The 19,039-nt window shown below is 42.1% G+C and overlaps 1 protein-coding gene across 2 annotated transcripts in view; it reads left to right on the forward strand.

Annotated features, from left to right (window-relative positions):
* Positions 1 to 419: 419 nt before the first annotated feature.
* LOC136432609 (kin of IRRE-like protein 1) overlaps positions 420 to 19,039 on the forward strand; it is a 34,245-nt gene continuing 15,625 nt past the window's right edge. The window contains exon 1 of one of the 2 annotated variants that reach the window (XM_066424018.1): positions 420 to 874. In XM_066424018.1, the coding sequence (XP_066280115.1) occupies positions 826 to 874 (49 nt within the window). In that variant the 5' untranslated portion in view covers positions 420 to 825. Of the gene's footprint in view, positions 875 to 14,616; positions 14,781 to 19,039 lie in introns of those variants that run through there. The other variant, XM_066424028.1, reaches the window with a different exon arrangement.

The following is a 19,039-nucleotide window of genomic DNA, read 5'->3' on the forward strand; positions in this document are numbered from 1 at the left end:
GGATATGCAGCTTGTACAGACATGGTGTGTTACGCCTTGAGGAAGTTTACCGGGTATGCAATACAAGCTTCGAGTAAACCTATATGTCCCCGTGTTATCTGTGGCCTGACCTCCCCCCCCCCCCACTTGTATCCACTTGTGGACTGTTCCACCGTCACTCATGGACTGGTATGAAACTCAAACTTTAAATCCAAAGCGTGCGCTAAGATGTGGTCCACCCCTTTTGAGTAGTTATAGTACATGTACAGTATCATCAAAAGACGAATCTAACGGCGAACCACTTCCGAGTACGGCAACCCACAAGATTGCAATTGGCGTCACACCGAAACTAGTCTTGTGCCAAAAACACTTTCTTGATTGGTAAACGTTTTGAGACGCTTTCGGGTTTCAGTTAGCTATAGACCCGTTATACACCCCCTTATCCAAACACAGTGGACTCTCCCAGTCAGGATGTATGTATCTGCTACGGTGTTAGGCGTTCCCCGCGGTACTTATTAGCCATCGCGGATTTCCGGGAAAGAACGTCGCTTCTTCTGATCACGGAGGAGTGAACCCGCACGAACTGACGTCTATCGGACTTACCTTCCACATCAACACCGCGTCGCCATAGCAACAGGACGTGAAGCGTAGCCATAGCAACGAGAGGAGAAGGAGAGAGAGAGAGCGGGTGGAATACGTAACGATTGTCGGGAAGAGACGTTCAGTCGGAGGGCCTGCTCGTCGCGCGGACGCGATGTGTTGATGGACGAGAACGTGGTTCACCAGAACGTTTCTGGAGCTTCTTCGGTGTGAGTAAGTGCTTGCGGCGGACGAGGTGTCAAAAAGATGTCGTTTTTCACCTTGATGGCTGTGGGAGCAGTAATTTGTCTATCAGGTAAGGCGACTATTTTACTTGTCTGGGTGAAAATATATTGATCGACTTATTTTTGGAGACTGCCTTAAATGGCCAGGGTGCCCAAGAAACGTGATTGATATCTAAGAGGCCATCCTCAGAAATGTAAGAATTTTACGGGGTATCCATCAAAGCCGAAAGTCGGCTGTACGGCGGAGTCCGGCCTGTGAGCCACGGAGCCACTATAAACATGCGGACAATGCTGTATTGGTAATGTCCCCTCTGTGCTCTATATGAAGTTGTCTGACAAACATGCTTTATGACGACAAATATAGACGTAAGTTGCTGATGTCATTTGTCATTCTCAACATGTGATATACCTTGGAACCGCTCGACTCATTGGTGATGAGTTTGTGGTGTAACACTGGCATCAGGGCAGACAAGGAACAAAACTGGCAAAATTAAGGCTAGGCATGCGAATTTCAAGAAATAGGTGCAACTTAGCGCATCGCAAAATATTTGTAGGCGCGTCGTAAAATAGTTGGTTTCCGGCGAAATTTTCATTTCAGTGTAGTCAGTGTGGTGCACCGAGAAGGAGAAGAAATTCATTTCTTCCAAGCCTGACATAAAGTTACACAATAACGTCGCAATATTGTAAAATATCGTATCTTACAACTTCACACAAAGGGCCTGAAGAGTTATGGGGAAGGCTTTGCTCTGTCTGCCTCAACTCTGCAGTCCCAATCATTCGCCTCGTAAGTTTTGTTCGCATAGATCTGCGGTTTTACGTACGGAAACGAAGAGAACCAAATCACCAGGGTACAGGCTAGGATTGCGGGCACTTATCATTTTACGTGAATCTACTAATGGTCAGGCTGGACTGGGAAAAGCGCACACGTAAGACCAACTTAAACCACTAGGATCAAGAGGTACCATTAAGGTTAACACAGAAAAGCTACTAAGACCAAACTGGCGGTACTGATATGAAAAGTGATGAGAAATGCGGTGCTGTAGATTGAATGGAAAAGATATCAAGTAAAAGGGTTGATCATACGCCAAAAGTACTTAACTGCTGAACTAGCCAAGAGGGAATACCCCATTAAACCGCACCATTTATAATTCTCTTATCTGTTTAGCGCGTTTTCTTTTTCCGGGACTGAGTGAGTGTGAGTGACCGCTAATGTTTTTGGCCTCTGACCTCTTTGATATAAGGTGAGCAATCCGCCTTCAACAAAAATATATGTATATTGTTGACCAAGCAAATGTCATAATTTCAAGGACAGAGGCCAGCCATGGGTCAATGGGTCGAGGGATAGTTATGAGTGTGAAAAGTTGCAGTCAGGTCTCTCAGACAACAAGCGTTGCCATTTGAAGCTATTTCTTGTATCATATTCGGCCTCTCCAAATAGCAGCAGTCTGTCTTTTACTATGTTGCCTTCTTGATTCCCACCCCAAAGGCTTGTATGAATTACAGTAAATGTTCTATCTACTTCTCCATTTCCCTCCAGACAGCAGTCAAAAACATTCCGTAGTCAAATGCAGTTGCTGCGGGCTGGTCACTTTTATGTATGGCTGCTTCATAGCACACGAGAATGCTTAACAAGTCTGCAATTAAAGCAATGTGCAATAGGCTGAAAATGTGCATGTTTCCTGCACATGTACGTTAATGCTGTTCAGCATGGACGTCTGGATATAGCCGGTATCATCAACTTCTACGGTGTCTACATCTCAGGTCATATCAACATAACATTTTACAGATTTTATTGCACTTTGAGTTATTAGCTGGCATATTGAAAAATTGACTCGCATTCACCTCCTTCCGTTTGCCAAGTCCCAAGCATTACCAGCGTTTAGCTGTCGCCGGGGATAAGGTAGGTTTAGATGGATGGGGTGATTAAAACTAGGAACGCCTCAGGACGAAATAGAAACCAGATAAAATATCACTTAATGGTTCTTTTATCTTGGTGTAAGCCCTGCACGGAAATGCCGTAGGTGTGAGAAATCTTCCCACAAAGACTTGAGATGAATCAAAGATATGCCTTCATACATGTAGCTGGGTTGCAGAAATCACCGTAAAAAGAAACACTACCTCTGTATATTTTGTTTTCAAGACAAAAGCGGGATAAAACCGGCTTCGGCAAAAACAACACTTGCTTGGAAATATGTCATATTGCACTTATCCATTCTGAACGAGCTTAAAGACTATACAGCAATCAAAATGCGACGTGCGAAAGGGATTACAGATGTTTGAAAAGAGTGATATTAATGAACCTGTAAATCCTGTTAACGAATGAGTGGCTCCTTTGTGGTTGCGAAGACAAGGGGGATAAAGCTCCCAGCAGATGTGATGATAAATAACGTAAAGCCCTGCATTATAAGATGAAATAATAGTGACGCATGTCTGGATTTACAGTCTTTCAACGCGTATCTCAAAACATAATGACTGCTTTATCTTGGGGCGGCAGATGAGGGGAATACGGTGTGCAGTAATGAGGTTTGTTACTGCGGACAAGCGTCTTTGATGGCGGCTTACCAAAGGACTGTTGTCCTTTGAAAGTCAGGAAAAGACAAATTAGATTAGGTGAGATGATCTATATCAGTATGTACCGCTGATGAAATAAAGCTGGAATAACAAGTATTCGCATGATACTTCTATTTCGTTCGCACAACCAGATTATATTGTGATTGTAAGGGTTGTATTTTCGTTTGTGTATGACTGATTCGATCACATTTCTCGTCTTTGGAGTCCTAATCTGTAGGCTGTACTGTGAACTAATAATGCTTTAGGCAGAAGACTCGCTATCGATCCAAGGTCTGTTCTATGAGCCAGAAATTCAAAAGCTGCAGCACTGATTCTCATGATAAAGTCATGAAAAATGTGACCATAGTTCTATACAGGTTTGAACGATTGTAATCCTCTTTGAATATACTAAATGTTCAACACGATTAAACTTGTGATGGGTTTCATGATTGTTATAATTAATGCAACTAAGGACGAAATTACAATCATATAGGCTTAGACATGTTAAGTTTTAATGATGTCTACATCAACAAATGAGCTGGGTTTTTTCAAACGCGTCTGTGCATGGTGATTTCCTTGAGATACAAACTTCTCTCAGAATGTTAATGACCTCTCAAACTTCCATCAATAGTGAGGTAAGGTAATCACACAGATCAGCACGCCTTAAGACCACGCTTGTGCCGTAATTCATCTTAAGAGTGTGAAACTACCTTTCTGATTATAAGATCTTATTTCCATTAAAACTGAAGCACTGTTTTCGGCGTGGCGAAACTTGGGAGACTGCGCTGAGATTAGTAATCACTTTCTTCACGGTAGGAAGCAAACCCCTATCCGCAGCCACCGCTTCGGACGGCTGTTTGCCTTTGATAACGAGAAAATTAAGAAATTAGATTGGATGGGACGAGTGCTATCAGTATGCATAGTTTATCAGTTGCCAAGTTTTATTCCTGAATTTTTCATAGCGCTCCCGGAATGACATGAACATTCAGTTGGGATAATTACTACTTGATTACAGGCCCAGTGATTGGAAAACTAATTGTTGTTTCACGTAATATTCTCATCACTTAATCCTTTTCAATATGCTTAAAATGCTGCCTTCCCAAGTTACCACATTGCAAGTAAATCATACAAGGTAGAAACATTCCTCAGAAAAGAAAAGCTGTGCCCATTTCGTCCGAGTTTTGTACATAGGCTGAAAACTATAAGCATCTAGTAGTACGTTCTTGATTAAAAATATACCGTATACAGGAAAACATTCTACAACCTCACAGCAACAACAACAACAACAACACTGCGTCAGTGCAGCACACTCTATTCGGAACATCCACAAACTACAGAACATTTACACCGACTTATGATTAACTACGGTCTATAATGTCATCCAAATACACACACTGTTGGTCTGATTGGTGGTCATACCAATACCTGTACTTGCAGCGCGATATAAAACAATTATTGACCTGTATTGTAGACAAAATGCATTTTTCTGTGAGTTTTGTACAATACAGATCTTTACTTTCCATCTTTTAGGATCCCTAGTTGTAACCTATAAATGTTTGAAACACAGGAAACAAATCTCCTGGAGCCCCCACCATTAACATTTCGCTCAATGCCGTTCTAATTACTCACAGTCGCGATCGGAAGCTCCTGGTATTAGCGGGGTTGAGATGGATTATATCCTGTAATTTCCGTAATTAAAACTAAGTGTTGGCACGCATATGGAATATCAACACGGAAGGGTACAGGGCTTGTTATCAAAGGATACACAGCATGAACTGGAAAATGCAACTTTTACTAATTGGGGAAGATCGTCTGTATCTGAAAACTTTAATCAACACACTTTGCTTAGTATTGCCACTCAAGTATTATTAGATTTTTATATATTTCTGTAATCTAATCATATTGTCTTTTCTTCGTGCCTCCTCCGTCAGTGGTAACTCTGTTGTATTGGTTATGGCTAATGGAATACAGAACAGTAAAGTTGCGAACTTTCTTCTGTTACCGACATTTGACTGGGCGCATGATAACTGCGTACAGCAGAAAAGATGTATAGCAAACCAAAGTTTTGTTGAGGGCTAGAGTTTGACCCAATTGTGAGCAACCTTTGGAGAGATGTGAATCTAGACATAGATCTAGGAATTTCCCAAAGGATCATCATGTAGCCAGAGGCGGCACCATCACCGTTTGCCACCACTTTGCAGGATGAGTAAGTACAGCATACTGCCATGCAAACAATAATATACCACCTGCAGTCGATCTCTTCTTGATCAATGTATTCTCACTAAAGGCAAAATAAATTTTGTTGTCATCAGCGTTGACTCGAACGTTTTATTGTCAAGTGTACAATACGTCCAATCCGCCCACAGGCCATCGATAAAACATTTCAACTGGCCCTTCTCCTAATGGCTGTCTGCAGCATGCAGGGTGATACAAAGGTGTAGAAAGTAGTGACCGAAGGCTATATAGCTCTAACCTACAAAGCACAATTAACCGTGATGCTACATGAATCTCTCTCGTCGTACATGCCCAATAGAGACATTAGGAGAGCAGGCTTTGATGTGAGCAGTTCTAAATCGTCAAAGTAATGCCAGAGGCGTCTGTAATTTCCTTCACCGGCTTTGTTATTGATGCAATAACTAAAATGGGAGCTGTGCGAATCTTCTTTGGGGATATATAAACACAGATAATTGCATCAGGCCTTCAGTGTTGGAGGAAGGCAAATTACTTTTTCAGTCAGTTTTCTAAAAGCTTTTTGGCTATTTTTCTCAGGAGAGACACATGCAACCACTACTCAATAATTGGCTGTCCATGGTTTATCTACAGTCTATGCACTGATACCCCATCTCCTGTTACCTACTTGAGCTCTATATTTCTTTGGGGTTTAGCTTGAAGGGAAAATGATGAGGTACGAGTGATAGATAATTGGAAAAGGGTGTGTTAGATGGTGTCCGGGCAGGAAGGTCGTCCATTAGACTCTAAAACGTGTATATACTCAAATAGACGGAGTTTTCTCCAATTTCCACCAGTTACGTCTCAATGAGACAGAGGGATGGTCCTTATTAAGTCAAGTAACACTTATAGGATAATGGACGGAGGGGCAAACTTTCAGGCTATCCTTTACTTACACATTCACAAAAGTGCATTACAGGAAAGGTTACATTGTAATGAAAATGGAAATCGAAATGCGCCTCAATAATTTAGCGCACGCTTGCAGAAGCTGTTCTTCCACTGGTCGTATTAATAAGGACTTTGTCAAGTATATGTACTAGGTTCAATGTATACTTAGGAAAATCCTCGAGCTTTTTCTGGTAAATACAATATGAACCATGGCTTACAACACCATGTTCGTAGAACAGCAACTATTTTAAGTGGCAGGCAGGTCGGTTTAAGAACGGTAACTGGGAATCGAACCCTGGTTCGTCTGATTCAGCATAATTGTAACAAAAGGGCGGACAACACACGGTACTGAAGGTAGCTCGGCTTATCAATTCGTGTGAAACAAGAGAGAAACTCGTGAAGGTGTATGATTTACGGCTGCAGAAGCAAGCATTCTGTCTTTTTCTGTCAGATATGTCAATAGATGTTATCCAGCCTGATTAGTCATCTGAGGTGTGCAAAGCGGTGAAGTTGTTGGGTATTTAATATGAGTATGGGAAGTAATGTGAGGATGCGTAAACGTCCCAATATATACTATATGAAACGTCCAATCGAACAAAATTAAAGCAGGATAAAAGTGCTTATTCGCCCCTCATTATGAATTTCAAATGGTACGACCTTAGCAACCGGTTAACCAAGCAAATCAGACTTAAATGTCGTTGCTACGTTGGGGAGTTCGTGGCTATACATCGCACAATAACATCAGGGAGTTGAGATGAAATTTCCTCACAAAAGTGACTTTTCTCCGAAGATGAGTCACGACATATTACAATTCATGCATTCTCATGCCTTATTAGATCCTATAAATAAACAATAGATAATGACTTCAGTGATTTCCCTGCAGAGAAGATGTTTCGGCGCTGAATTAATAAGCACCGACAGGATTCTGTCTTTGGTGGTATGTCCCAAGGGAACCAAGCAGATGTTTGTCTGTGGCTCAAAGAGAATAATGTCTGACATCGACTCTTAATTTATTGCCATCAAACTGCACATAATGAGACTTACGTTCAAAGGCTTGGCGCCAGAAGAGTTGTCCCCCAACACTGCCTTCTTTTAATTGTGTTTATGGTATGTTCTCATGGGTTGTGCCACGATTCAGCTAACGACATCAGATTAGTATGGTTGAATATCTTCTATCCTAACAACATCTAGTGCTTTGTAAAAGTAGTTTGACTCCCGAAGTTTCAGACTGAAATATCGGAATCTCGCACACGTCGTCGATAGTTGTGAAACTCTTTCAAAATGTTGATGAAAGTTTCACTATGTGTAACAGGAAGCCTTTTCTTCTTGCTACAGCGAGAATCAATGACAAAAATCAATGTGGGTACAATGTATATCGACTGACCTTAACGTTCGGTAGCCCAAATGCAGAGGCTTTGTAACATGTATCCACACTACCCTATGCGTTGATAATTACATTTTTGCTGGTCAATGCTGTGAAATCATGGATATACACTGCAGCTGTACATTTCTGTAACTTACCAACGAAAAATATAAATAATACTTTGTAAAGTTTGCAGCAACAAGATGGGTGCCTGCATATGGCTCTCATTTTTTCAAACTTCTCCTCTGAAAGAAAACCAATTTGGAACGTCTAGAAAAGGGAAATACCGATGCTTATTTACTTGAATGTCCATAAATTCAATTAGATGTGTTATGATTTATACCGGACTGGACGGGACGTTGATGCAGATCTTCTGTATCAACACTGTGCATTGGATAAAGACATTACCTACGACATTGACATCAAAACTACCAACGAATCGATACACCAAAGGATCAATCCAAACGCTACAGTAAGCCGCAAAGATACCATCTTCAACAAGGAGTCCATCGTTAGGACGAGAAGCACAAAGGAACAACAACATGCAAACTTCTCAATCGATGAAGACGTTTCCTGGCAAATGAAAAGATTTCTCCAAGGACCAAGCCTCAATAACACAGAGTGCTCTCCGCCCTTCTGAGACTTTACTTGAAAGTTAGAAGATTTATTCCCTAGAAAACGTCTTGGCAAAATCGATAGTGTGAGGAGATAGAGATGACTCGACGAAGGCACGATGGCTCCCCAATCAATGAAGCGGCTGATGATTACAAGAAAGACAAAGCCGCGATGGGCTCCAGAGCCGCGATAGGCTCCAGAGCTTTATTCCAAAATGGTAAATAACGATTCTTCTGTTGTTGCATGGGAAAAACGGTCACAGTAGACATTTTGGACGGCGTTGAATTAAAATTTAGATTCCACAAGGGACGTTACGTGGATTGGGTGTTTGGATCTCGTGTTTTGTTGAATCTGACTTTGCATCCACATCCTTATCATCTCCCTATCTGGAACTATTAAGGTGATAAATAATGTTCTTCATTCTTTTATGTTGGTGCATCTTCTGAACTTTTTCACTTTGTTCAATTGTAACATAATTAGGAACATGTTACTATACTTCTTCAAACTTTTTACTAGTACGCTACCAACAATGATGATAGGGAGGACATTCACACCTTTGACTCGGTACCTTAGACTAACGGCCATGGCATCATCATCAGGCATCTCTCAGGACGTACAACCTTATTGTAGAACAGCATCAAGGTATCTCATCCGCAGCCATAGAGAAACTTTTCAAGGTCCCAAGAGGAGGGTCCCAAACGATCCAATGGCAACGAACCCGATTTCGTTATTAAAAGAGACGGATTCCTCCCCAGGCACCAGAAAGATGCAGTCACCCGTGTAAGCTGAAGGAGATACCCCTTCACGCTGACACCAGACTGAACGTGGGAAAACATATAATGGGCAACTTACCTGACGCTTTCAGGAAACTTCTGACTCGACACAGACTCTTTGTATTGTTGATTAGCTTAGGGACGTACTCTTTGTGAACCTCTGTTATGAGAAGGGATAAGAGTTTGACTCTCGTCTTTGATGAGTAAGACGAGTTTGCCTTTTGGCGACGTCCACTGGGGCGACCCAATCTTGACGGAGAATTTTCACCAACCATGATTACCCGTGGGAAATTCTCTCTTCTTTCTGTACCTTGACTTCTTGACAAAAGAAAAGGTACAGCTTCCACACATGCATTTGGGATTGGGACGGACAAATCATAGACAAACCGAACTCGGCAATACTGTTTTACTGAATTCTTCGCAACTTAGACATAGGATGAACCCTGTCCAATTAACTCAGAAAGCCTGAGATTTTAGGGGTGAATGGAGTGTTTAATTGCTCCATGATTTTGTAGATACCTCTGGGGTTGTCTGCTTTGACAGTGGTGTTAAGCCATCTTCACGCTTCACTCTGTAAATGAAAGTAAAACGAAGACAACGCCTACAAGTTGATCGATAGGACTTAGCTGTTCCTGGTGGAGCCTAATCCATCCATGCCATAGAGCCTGATGTATCCAGCACTGAGCTCTGGAATTATTGGCTTGAAACTTGAATAAACTCTTTTGCACCGGCATTGGAAAATTTCTACCGATGTGTTATTCTTGGCAATGTCGTACCAAAGTGTTCTGAGACAACGGAATGTTATTGTATGCTCAGACACTACGGGCAAGCAGCTTGTTTGTGATTGCATTCACTCTCGTTCTGTATGAATAAGGAGATGGAGAAATAAAATTAATGGATAACGAAATCCGATGACTGTCAGTCATGCATGATACCTGTCTTATTACGGGCAACGCCTTGACTTGGACGCGTACAGTTAAGGAAAAAATCAAATGTATGGAGTAGTATTTAGTCCCCCTTTTTAATCTGCCGTCCCAATATTTTTAAAAGTTTAACAAGTATGGTTGTATCTAAAAAAATACAAGTGCTCTCAAATGACATTGAAATGAAACAATACAAACTTTGAGGCTTGAAATGGCTTCAAGTCATTTAGCTTCACTGACACGCAGTATCGGAGAGACTAATCGATCGAAATGCAATTTATCAAAAAGGAAAACCAAGTCTCCACGGTGACCAAACATGAGGAGGTTTGAATTTCTTTTCATTTTCCCTCAACGGGTATTCTGTGGTTCCTGTCAGGTTTATTTGAAAAATAAACGATGAATCTTGAAAGCAACAGGGAAATTATGTTTTATCGTAATGAAATATTCGTTGTTGAGCAATATACGAAATAGGACTCTTCAAGATAGGAAAAGACTGGTGCCGACATGCCAAGGTATATAATGTATACGCGAAATGAAATCTGATGGGATCGCGTAGGAGCAAAATAGCCTTTACAAATATGCACTTTAAGTTATACGCTGTCGGAATCTGAAAGAAATAGAACTTGACGCTTCAAGTGTTCCGACTGTTGGTAGGAAGACTGTCTATGTGTGATAACTATACGATGAAAAGCCTCTCAGAGCAATGGATTTGAAGTTGTTCTACGGTTTATCAGCCCTCTTAATTTCATTGTAGTGCCCCAAATACGATCTCACGCTTGGAGGCCTATACATAAAGAAAGAGAATGTGTCTTAAAAGATGACGAATGCTTTTACTAAGTACCCGACGAAAACATTATAAAAGATTTAGCAGCTATTCAATATGATCTGGGCCTCTGAAGGTTTGAGCCTCTTTGAGGTACTCGTGATAGATAAGAAACGTCACGTCGGAAATCCTAGGTAAGCCCACGACTGCTTCTTAAAAACCAATCTGCTCTCTAAAGTTGGAACATGGACCCATCATCGTGAAGTCATGCATCTTTGTTTATGGGAAGATATATTGACATCTCCGGTGAACCACACGCAAACAATGAGCTATAACGTATCGATTCCTGTAAGAGATCTTCAAAAACCTTGGTGGTGTCTCCGAGGAACCTCAAGTTGATACAGCTTAGAACAAAGTCATTTTCTATAAATAGATCTCATAATGGAATTTGCCAGTCGATACCAGTGTTCTAATGAGGGTCACAATCAATGTGAACGTCGTTACTATGGCATTGTTCATCAAAGTCAGCAAGTGCAGTCGTAAGTTACGTCGGGGGCAACGGTGTATCCAGAGGGCAGTATCTTCGAAAGCTAAGACCGGTTATATGATACAGATATTATATTGGAAACAAAATAAAGTCTGAAAAGGCGTATAACCTATGTAACCTACATAATGAACAGCAGATCATAAAATGTGATTGCCAATGCAATTGCATACAAATTTCACGAGCAAAACCAAACTATTTTGAATTAGATATATGTAGTTGTGAACCAGAAAGAATCCACTGTATATGCTACATTGTGACAATAAAACAGGATAGTCATACTTTCCAGTTTCAAAGTACTAATAAAAGTAGTTCATACTAACATGCACGATTTTCAGTTGTTTTGAAACCAGCCCTGAACGATTCTCCTGACCCATTTATGTCACCATGCGGACACTGGTGGTTGTCTATCAGTCCTTTCCCATTACCATAATTTTGAAACATGGTGCGCTTTGACAGCCTAAGTATGCTGCATATTGATGTACTAGGTAAGTGCATCATACAAAGTAAATCAGTACTGTTAAGTACTGCAAAAGGGATATGTTGGCGGGGATTCAATTTCAAGGTAAGGAGAAAATGGAGTGTTTTCAAGTTCGCGGTTGAAGGGTTTTACTGTAGAGGATGGAATGCTTGCGGTGGTTTTAAGTTAGCGGTGAAGAGGTTACCGCGAAAACCGCGAAATAGCACCATCGTGGACATTTCGCCTTTTACAGTACATTGACCATAACAGACAGATGTAACAGGTAAGACAGAACAGGGAAGAAAGAAAGACAAGCCTTAGGATTCCTTGACCTCATTATTCGAAGGGTTGACCTTAAACAAAGCACATGTGTACACCATCGAAAAACGCCCGTACATTTTTGACACACAACGTACGTTGATACAGAGAATAATCGATAAGGCATAGACTGTAACTTTAAATCCAATTACTCGTCTTCCTTCTGTTGCTCTATATTGTATCAGGACGATTAGTTCAGGAAAGCCTGAATGTGTACGGGTGCAATGTGTTTCTCGTACTTATCAGTTCAGTTGAGGATATCCGAATACATGTATCTAGCTGGCATTGTTTCAGATGATACATGTTACCAAGACAGGTACCCAGCCATGCTGTAATAGCACACACACGTGATGATAATGTAACACGTCATTACCAGTGGGGCGCCCCCTATTGCTGCAGTTCTTTACACCAGTCTCTCAGCACGAAGTTCACCCGACCGCAATTGGTTAATACTTCTTAGTGAGTGTACCGTGAAAACAGTGTCGATCAATATGGGGCACAGACAGACGTCTCAGCGAGGACGAAAAATCTATTAACGACGCGGGAAGTAGATAATGGACTTGCGATTTTCTGTCGTCTAAATGCAAACGAGCTTTCAGGGAATGAGGACGGGTGAGCTAAGCGGTGACTGCGGGTTCGATTTTCGTCCGGCCATGTCAGGATCACCACCTGTGGAGGGAGATAAAGACTTAACTGATGGGACCCACAAAGTCAACAGATGAGTTCTGTAAAACGAGTGTCCACAGTCGTTGTGACGCTTCTTCGATTCCTATTAGGAAATCGTTTCAATTTGTTCTGTGTCCAGTACGGGAAGCTTGGCGCACAGTTTAGTTATCTTTACCTGTTTCTGTATCTCTTTATCGTAAAGCGGAAAGAGTTTATGGTCATTGTCGTTGTTTGGTTGATTGGTTTGGAAACAGTATAACTTCAAAAGTTGTAAATAAAGTTTTTATAGTTTTGGGTTACGTGCAGGCCATATCATTAGAAAGATTCCAAGGGCTTCTGGGCTTGAATTAGTCTTGATCATAGTACAGTGAAATGGTTTGGAGATCTTGGGAAGTTGGCCAAAAAGGGCAATTGTTGAGGATTCTTTTTTACGAAGTGGTAGTAGCTTTATGGCAACGTTTCAGACAGTTTCCTTCACAGTTGGTAAGTTTTTGAACAACCATGCCGACCATGAACATAGTAATGAAGTGCTTCTCGTCTGTCTCCCGATAAGAAAGATACCAACTATACATTTTATGACGTTCAGCGTCACTGGCTAAAAACTCTCCTAGCTCTAAAACACACAGCCGAAACCGAGGCGAAACAATTTCACAGTGAGTGTACGGTAATTTGATTATCTGCGCCAGGACGCGACGAGGTGGCGATGATAAGAATCTACTTAATGTAAGTGCGGGGACCACTAACTACACTTACAGGACGTAAAATACTGTAAGATATTTGCTGTTTTACCTTTTATTGCCAGCGTAGACGCCACCGAGGTCAAAAGTCTTAGCCAAACCCCCGCTTATGATAACATTTCCGTTACGGGTCGCGGCGATAGGACGGTGTAATGGACTCCTCTTGGTAGTTCTGTAGACGAGTCTGTGCAAATCAATGTAAAGCACATCCTCAGGGAGTTTATCCCCAAACAGCAGATGTACTAGACGTCCACTTGATAAAAGGCTTAACTTTTCATGTCGTACCAGAAGTAAATCAGGCAGAAAAGAGGTAATGGAGCGTGTTGGGAGAGGAAACATTTCTCATCCTGCTTGGTTGGAAGCTATCAAAGACAAGGTACCGAGACGTGGAGAGTCGAAGGGTCAAAGGCATTAAGGAATCAGCGCTGCGGATTGATGTAACCGAGCGTGGAGAGCAGCTGCGAGCAGGAACTATTAGACAAACACAAAGAGATGTCCGCATGTCTCGGCACGAATATTGATAGGGAGCCAAATATGCACACAAGTTAAGGGTAAGATTGGAAGGGCGTATGAACGTTTTTGACTTATTGCAGAACTACACAGATCATAGTTTATAGTGCGAACTTTCAGTCTAACTTTCAATGGGTTGGCACAAAGTTTGTCAGCACGACTACATCGTGAAAGAAGAAATACACATTTCTGGATGTTTCAGTGGAACGAAGCGTTTCAACTGCATTTTCATACAGCAAAAGATTTGAAAATCAGTGTAAGATAAATTGTAAACCTGTAACATCATGATGAATTGGATAGATAAATGATTGTTGAAATGTAGAATTCATATATATATATGATATATAGCGGTACTTACGACATCAATAATGTTAAGTGCTTCTACTATTACTTGTGAGAAAACGTTATTGTACTTTTCAGTGGATTATCAATAAAACAGTCACGTAACGGTCTGATGTTGTTGGAGCAATTTCGCGGAGTCTCCATGAACAGCCATCGTGCTCTCTTTACGAGGAAACATTCGTCGCACTATTAGTTCTGAGAGCTGGCAACATGAAATCCAAGGGTTCTGAAGGGTCATCACTTTAGCATGGTGTCCATAGCCGGGAGGGATTCCAGCGCGTATAGAAGCCATTTTGGTAAGTACATAAGATACGTGGCCATGCGCCAGGATCAAGGAGAATAACATTCGCATGACGAATGAAAATGCAACATGATATGAGTTTTGTTCTGCTTCCTACACTTGTAGGTCTCTCATGAACGAAATTGCAACGTGAGCTTTATGCTTCCAATAGCGCCGGTGCCCGTAGTGGGTGTAGTCCCGGCCGGGCCCCGAGGCCTCAAATTTCATCCGATGGACTGTTGAGTACGGGGGTTGGGGTACCTTTCGGTGTTCGCACGATTAGCTCAAGGCGTCTTTTCATTACCGGGTCCCGCGTTGATTTTAAGTCCGAGTTAACATTATTCGGGGTCCCGGCCGGGCCCAAAAATAGCCCGACAGCCGCAGGGTGTCCCACGGGGTCACGTAGGGGTCACGCCCGAAAGTGCCCAAACAGCCCGTCAACCACTCGGCGGGGCCCCTTTCTCCTATTAGGACCTTAGCATTACCCGGGTTATGTCTGTGCATGGGAAAAATGCAACAGCATTTATATCCAAGAAGAAAGTTAAACATCCGGTATGGCGTCGACGCGGCAACAATATCCTTTTATTGGTTAGGTTGAGCCTGGTAATGCATAAAAACAAATAAGTTTGCACACTACATTTATTAAAGTCAGTAGCAATCATATCTTTAAATGATTGGAGAGCACTTCGAAATGTACGTTTTGACAACATGATACATGAAGCTTACATAAAATCTTGATAACAGTAATGAAAGTGAAACGAGTGAGATGAGCGCGCTGCAAACACGTCGGCATGCATAAGTAATACGTGACAAAAAGCTCAGCTAATAAACGTCACACAGCCCGTGTGCATGAGTACATGCAGGTTTAGTGCTGGTCATGGGTCATGGACGCGTTGATTAAACGTCCTCGGTCTCACGCCGCCGCGCTATCTTGGATCAGTTTATTTGCCTCCGAGATGTGCGAGTTCAAAAGCGGGTCTACCGAAACTAAGTGATGTCATCACCTTTTCGAAGCAAAGGGCGCTAGGCTTCTGAAGTCTGTGCGTCAGTGCCTCTAACGGATATGTCCAGGTTACATAACATCAAAGTAAGCTGTTGAGGATGTAAATCTGTGCAAGAAAGGTCTCTTGAGTGTACTGTAATGAACTAACATACTGATTACAAGCAACCGCAAAGAGAAAACTAGTAAATGACCAATAGTTTTTCTTATTCGTGTTTTTTAGATAAAGATTAGATGTTAAACTCGTCTTCTGTTAACGTATTTCTATTTGAATAGTTATGCTTCTGAAATGACCATGATCTTCGAAGCTTCGTGCTTTTTCAATTTCACATATCGAAGTTGATCTGATGCCAATCACTGTGTGGGAAGAAAAACTACGAGAACCAACTCCTTGAGCAGAACTAACGAGATTACATAACGTAATGAAATGTTGTTTTTTGCACAACATGAAATGACCGAATCCCTCGGGACGGCCTCTCCACTCCATTATTCCGTGAAGTACAAGAAAGCCGCGCAGCTGCGGTGGAACATGTGAAGCGAAATCAGATTTCCCCCCGCTCGGCTGTCCTGGGAAGTGGGGGAAATGGAAGTTTACTGCGGTCCGTGCCAGCTGGGGCTCAGCGGGGAGCGATTAAACCGTCAGACAGGCGTGAAACCGCCGCGGTGTATTACCGGCCACGGCGGGGTAATGGCACATCGATTGTAGTGGACTCCAAGAGCACCTCAAAGTGACTGATAAAACTCCATTTCCCTAAATCCTCCAAAGCGCACCCGCGGTGCACTTCAAACAATATAACGCACTCATGAAAACTTTTCTTCTTGTGCCTGTGACGTTTAACCGCGACCCAAATGAATAGAGCTTGTGATAAGTGCAGCCTTTCTTTCTCCTCCAGTCAGACGGTGATTGCTGGGACGGCTAGCCGGGGCCTCATCAAAGAGACTAGCAACAGCATCTATTTTACCCTCAGTGCAGAAAACCCACTAGAGTACCGGTACATACAACATGATGCCAGCCGAGATTGTGCACCACTATATATCCCGCATCGCTATAGGCCTTTTTTAGTATTTGCTATGGGTATAAAAAAATGTATGCCGAGAGTGATGTCGTTAAAAAGACCAGTTGTCAACAAACGCGAGCAGCTAAAGATGCATTCCCCCTTCTTTATAAAAGATGTCTTTATCGAACACGGCCAAGGACGACTGAAGCGGTTAATACAAAGTGTTCCCATATGAAAGCATGGTGAAACTTGCTCATTAGTTCACAGAGCGTCGCCTTTTCTGTCAAGCTTTAAAGTAGGCCTGTCGTATTGCCTGCAGCTGTTATCTGTCTTTATCGTTACTTGTGATGTATCATACATGAAGCGCACTTAAGTAAAGTGTATTAGAACGTCCTCTGCATCCCGAACGCAACGACTGGAACAGATAACCCTGATTTTGTAAAATCGCATTTTACCAAGTAAAAGTACCATTAGTAAGTAACGTGTTTGATAGAAATGATGTTTTGGATGCAATAACAACGATATCTGAAGTCAATTGCTCGTGGCTCACATGTTATAAGAGCCTCAATGGGAGAACAAAATCACCGTTTTCCCAGAAAACGGTAGCATTAGAACAGAATCAAACTGCCATGTCATCACATTGTAGCAGTTCATGTAATTGTACCTTGATGCTAGTAGCGCAACGGCTTGCTCTAAACGAGCACTTAAGAAACTAAGAGATTCCGATCTTTCAATAACCGTTACAAGGCTCAGTTGCTCTTGGAGGGCCACTACATACAGGGATGATATCTAGACACAACTTCATTAAGCTGAAGCATTCAATATCCACTGTATCAACTACTATGTCTTAGCGTGCCTTAAAGTAAATGGCGAATGTGTGCCCGCGTCTTACCCTGCCATCGTTGCAATAACGGCACCAGCTATTTATCATATCATGTCCCACATGGAGATTACATGGCGACGTAAATAGAATTGAAGTATAGAAACTTTTAAAGCGGCAGACACGGGTCTATTCATCAATATGCAAGGGAATGTTAGCGATCATCGGGATTTGTTCTGCTGTGACCATGCAATGTTTTATCTGATATAGACACTCTTCCAAGTACAGACATAGCCTTGATCTCAAAGGACGCCCACCATGATCTTCCAGGTCTACAAACGGATTTTACAGAAAGGTACACATTCTATATGCACTCGGTGTTTTGCAAGTCTCAAAAGGATACATTCGCAATACAGGCACGCTGATATGGACCCACATGCCCAACGGCACCACACACCGGCTCACTGGAAACCGCTTCAAATGCCTCCAGATACTGGAGTATTCAAAGATTTCATGATGGCATTGATGTGCTGGGAATAATGTACGTCTCAGATACACAGATACATAAATAATTCACCTACGTTCCTAGTATGGCGCTGTCTAACTTTAGAGGCATTTTGTCGTATCTCCAGTTTAAGCTAAATGCTTCCATGAGGATCAAAGCTGTATGGTGAAGAAAGTGTAAAGACTTGATACACAATCACTGTTGTGTAGAGAATGAGTTCCCTTTGATCAGTTTCCATCTATGGTCCCGTGTTGGGCCTGAAGCTGGGATGGAGTGATACGTTAATACCCAAGTCGTGAATCAATTTCTATCAAATAATGCTCACGAGAGATACCGACTGAAACAGTATTTCAGAACGCCTGATAAATGTTAACGCCGGGATTGTGATCCTTCATTTGTCCCTTTCTATTCCTCGCCGACTTTGTTGTCACGAGATGTCGAGCGTTCTTTTTACTCTTATCACAGAAGAAACCCGTGAGTTGTATCGGAAACTACAAGGAAAGCCATTCAAAGCTTGGATTTTGACAAGGACTCTCTCTCTGTCAGGTTCAATACATTTACTCTGCACGACACAAAGCTGGCTGCAGAAGTGCCCACTTTCGGTGGTTCTTATCACGTCGGTCCTAGTGGAACGCAGGAAACACAGAGTGCCCCTGCTGCCATTTAGACTCCTACGGGTCAGAAAGGTGGCGACGTGCTTGCTAAAGAAATCCACATCAAAGTGCTGTGAATGTTTGCCTTTCATGTCAACTCTTAAACGCACTTTTAAGAAAATCTTCCCTCGTCTGCGGGTGTTTGCATGTATCTTCTGTAGTAGTGGTAGGAATCCTTAGCTTTAAAGGAAGATGTATCTAAGAAACTATTATAAACACATGTTTCACTATCTATGCCATTCTTCATGGTGTCGAGAACGAAATGGTTATTTTAAGCATTTGTAAACCCTTTGGATTAG

The sequence above is a fragment of the Branchiostoma lanceolatum genome, chromosome 1, assembly GCF_035083965.1.
Source record: "Branchiostoma lanceolatum isolate klBraLanc5 chromosome 1, klBraLanc5.hap2, whole genome shotgun sequence".
In the NCBI taxonomy this organism is placed as follows: domain Eukaryota; kingdom Metazoa; phylum Chordata; class Leptocardii; order Amphioxiformes; family Branchiostomatidae; genus Branchiostoma; species Branchiostoma lanceolatum.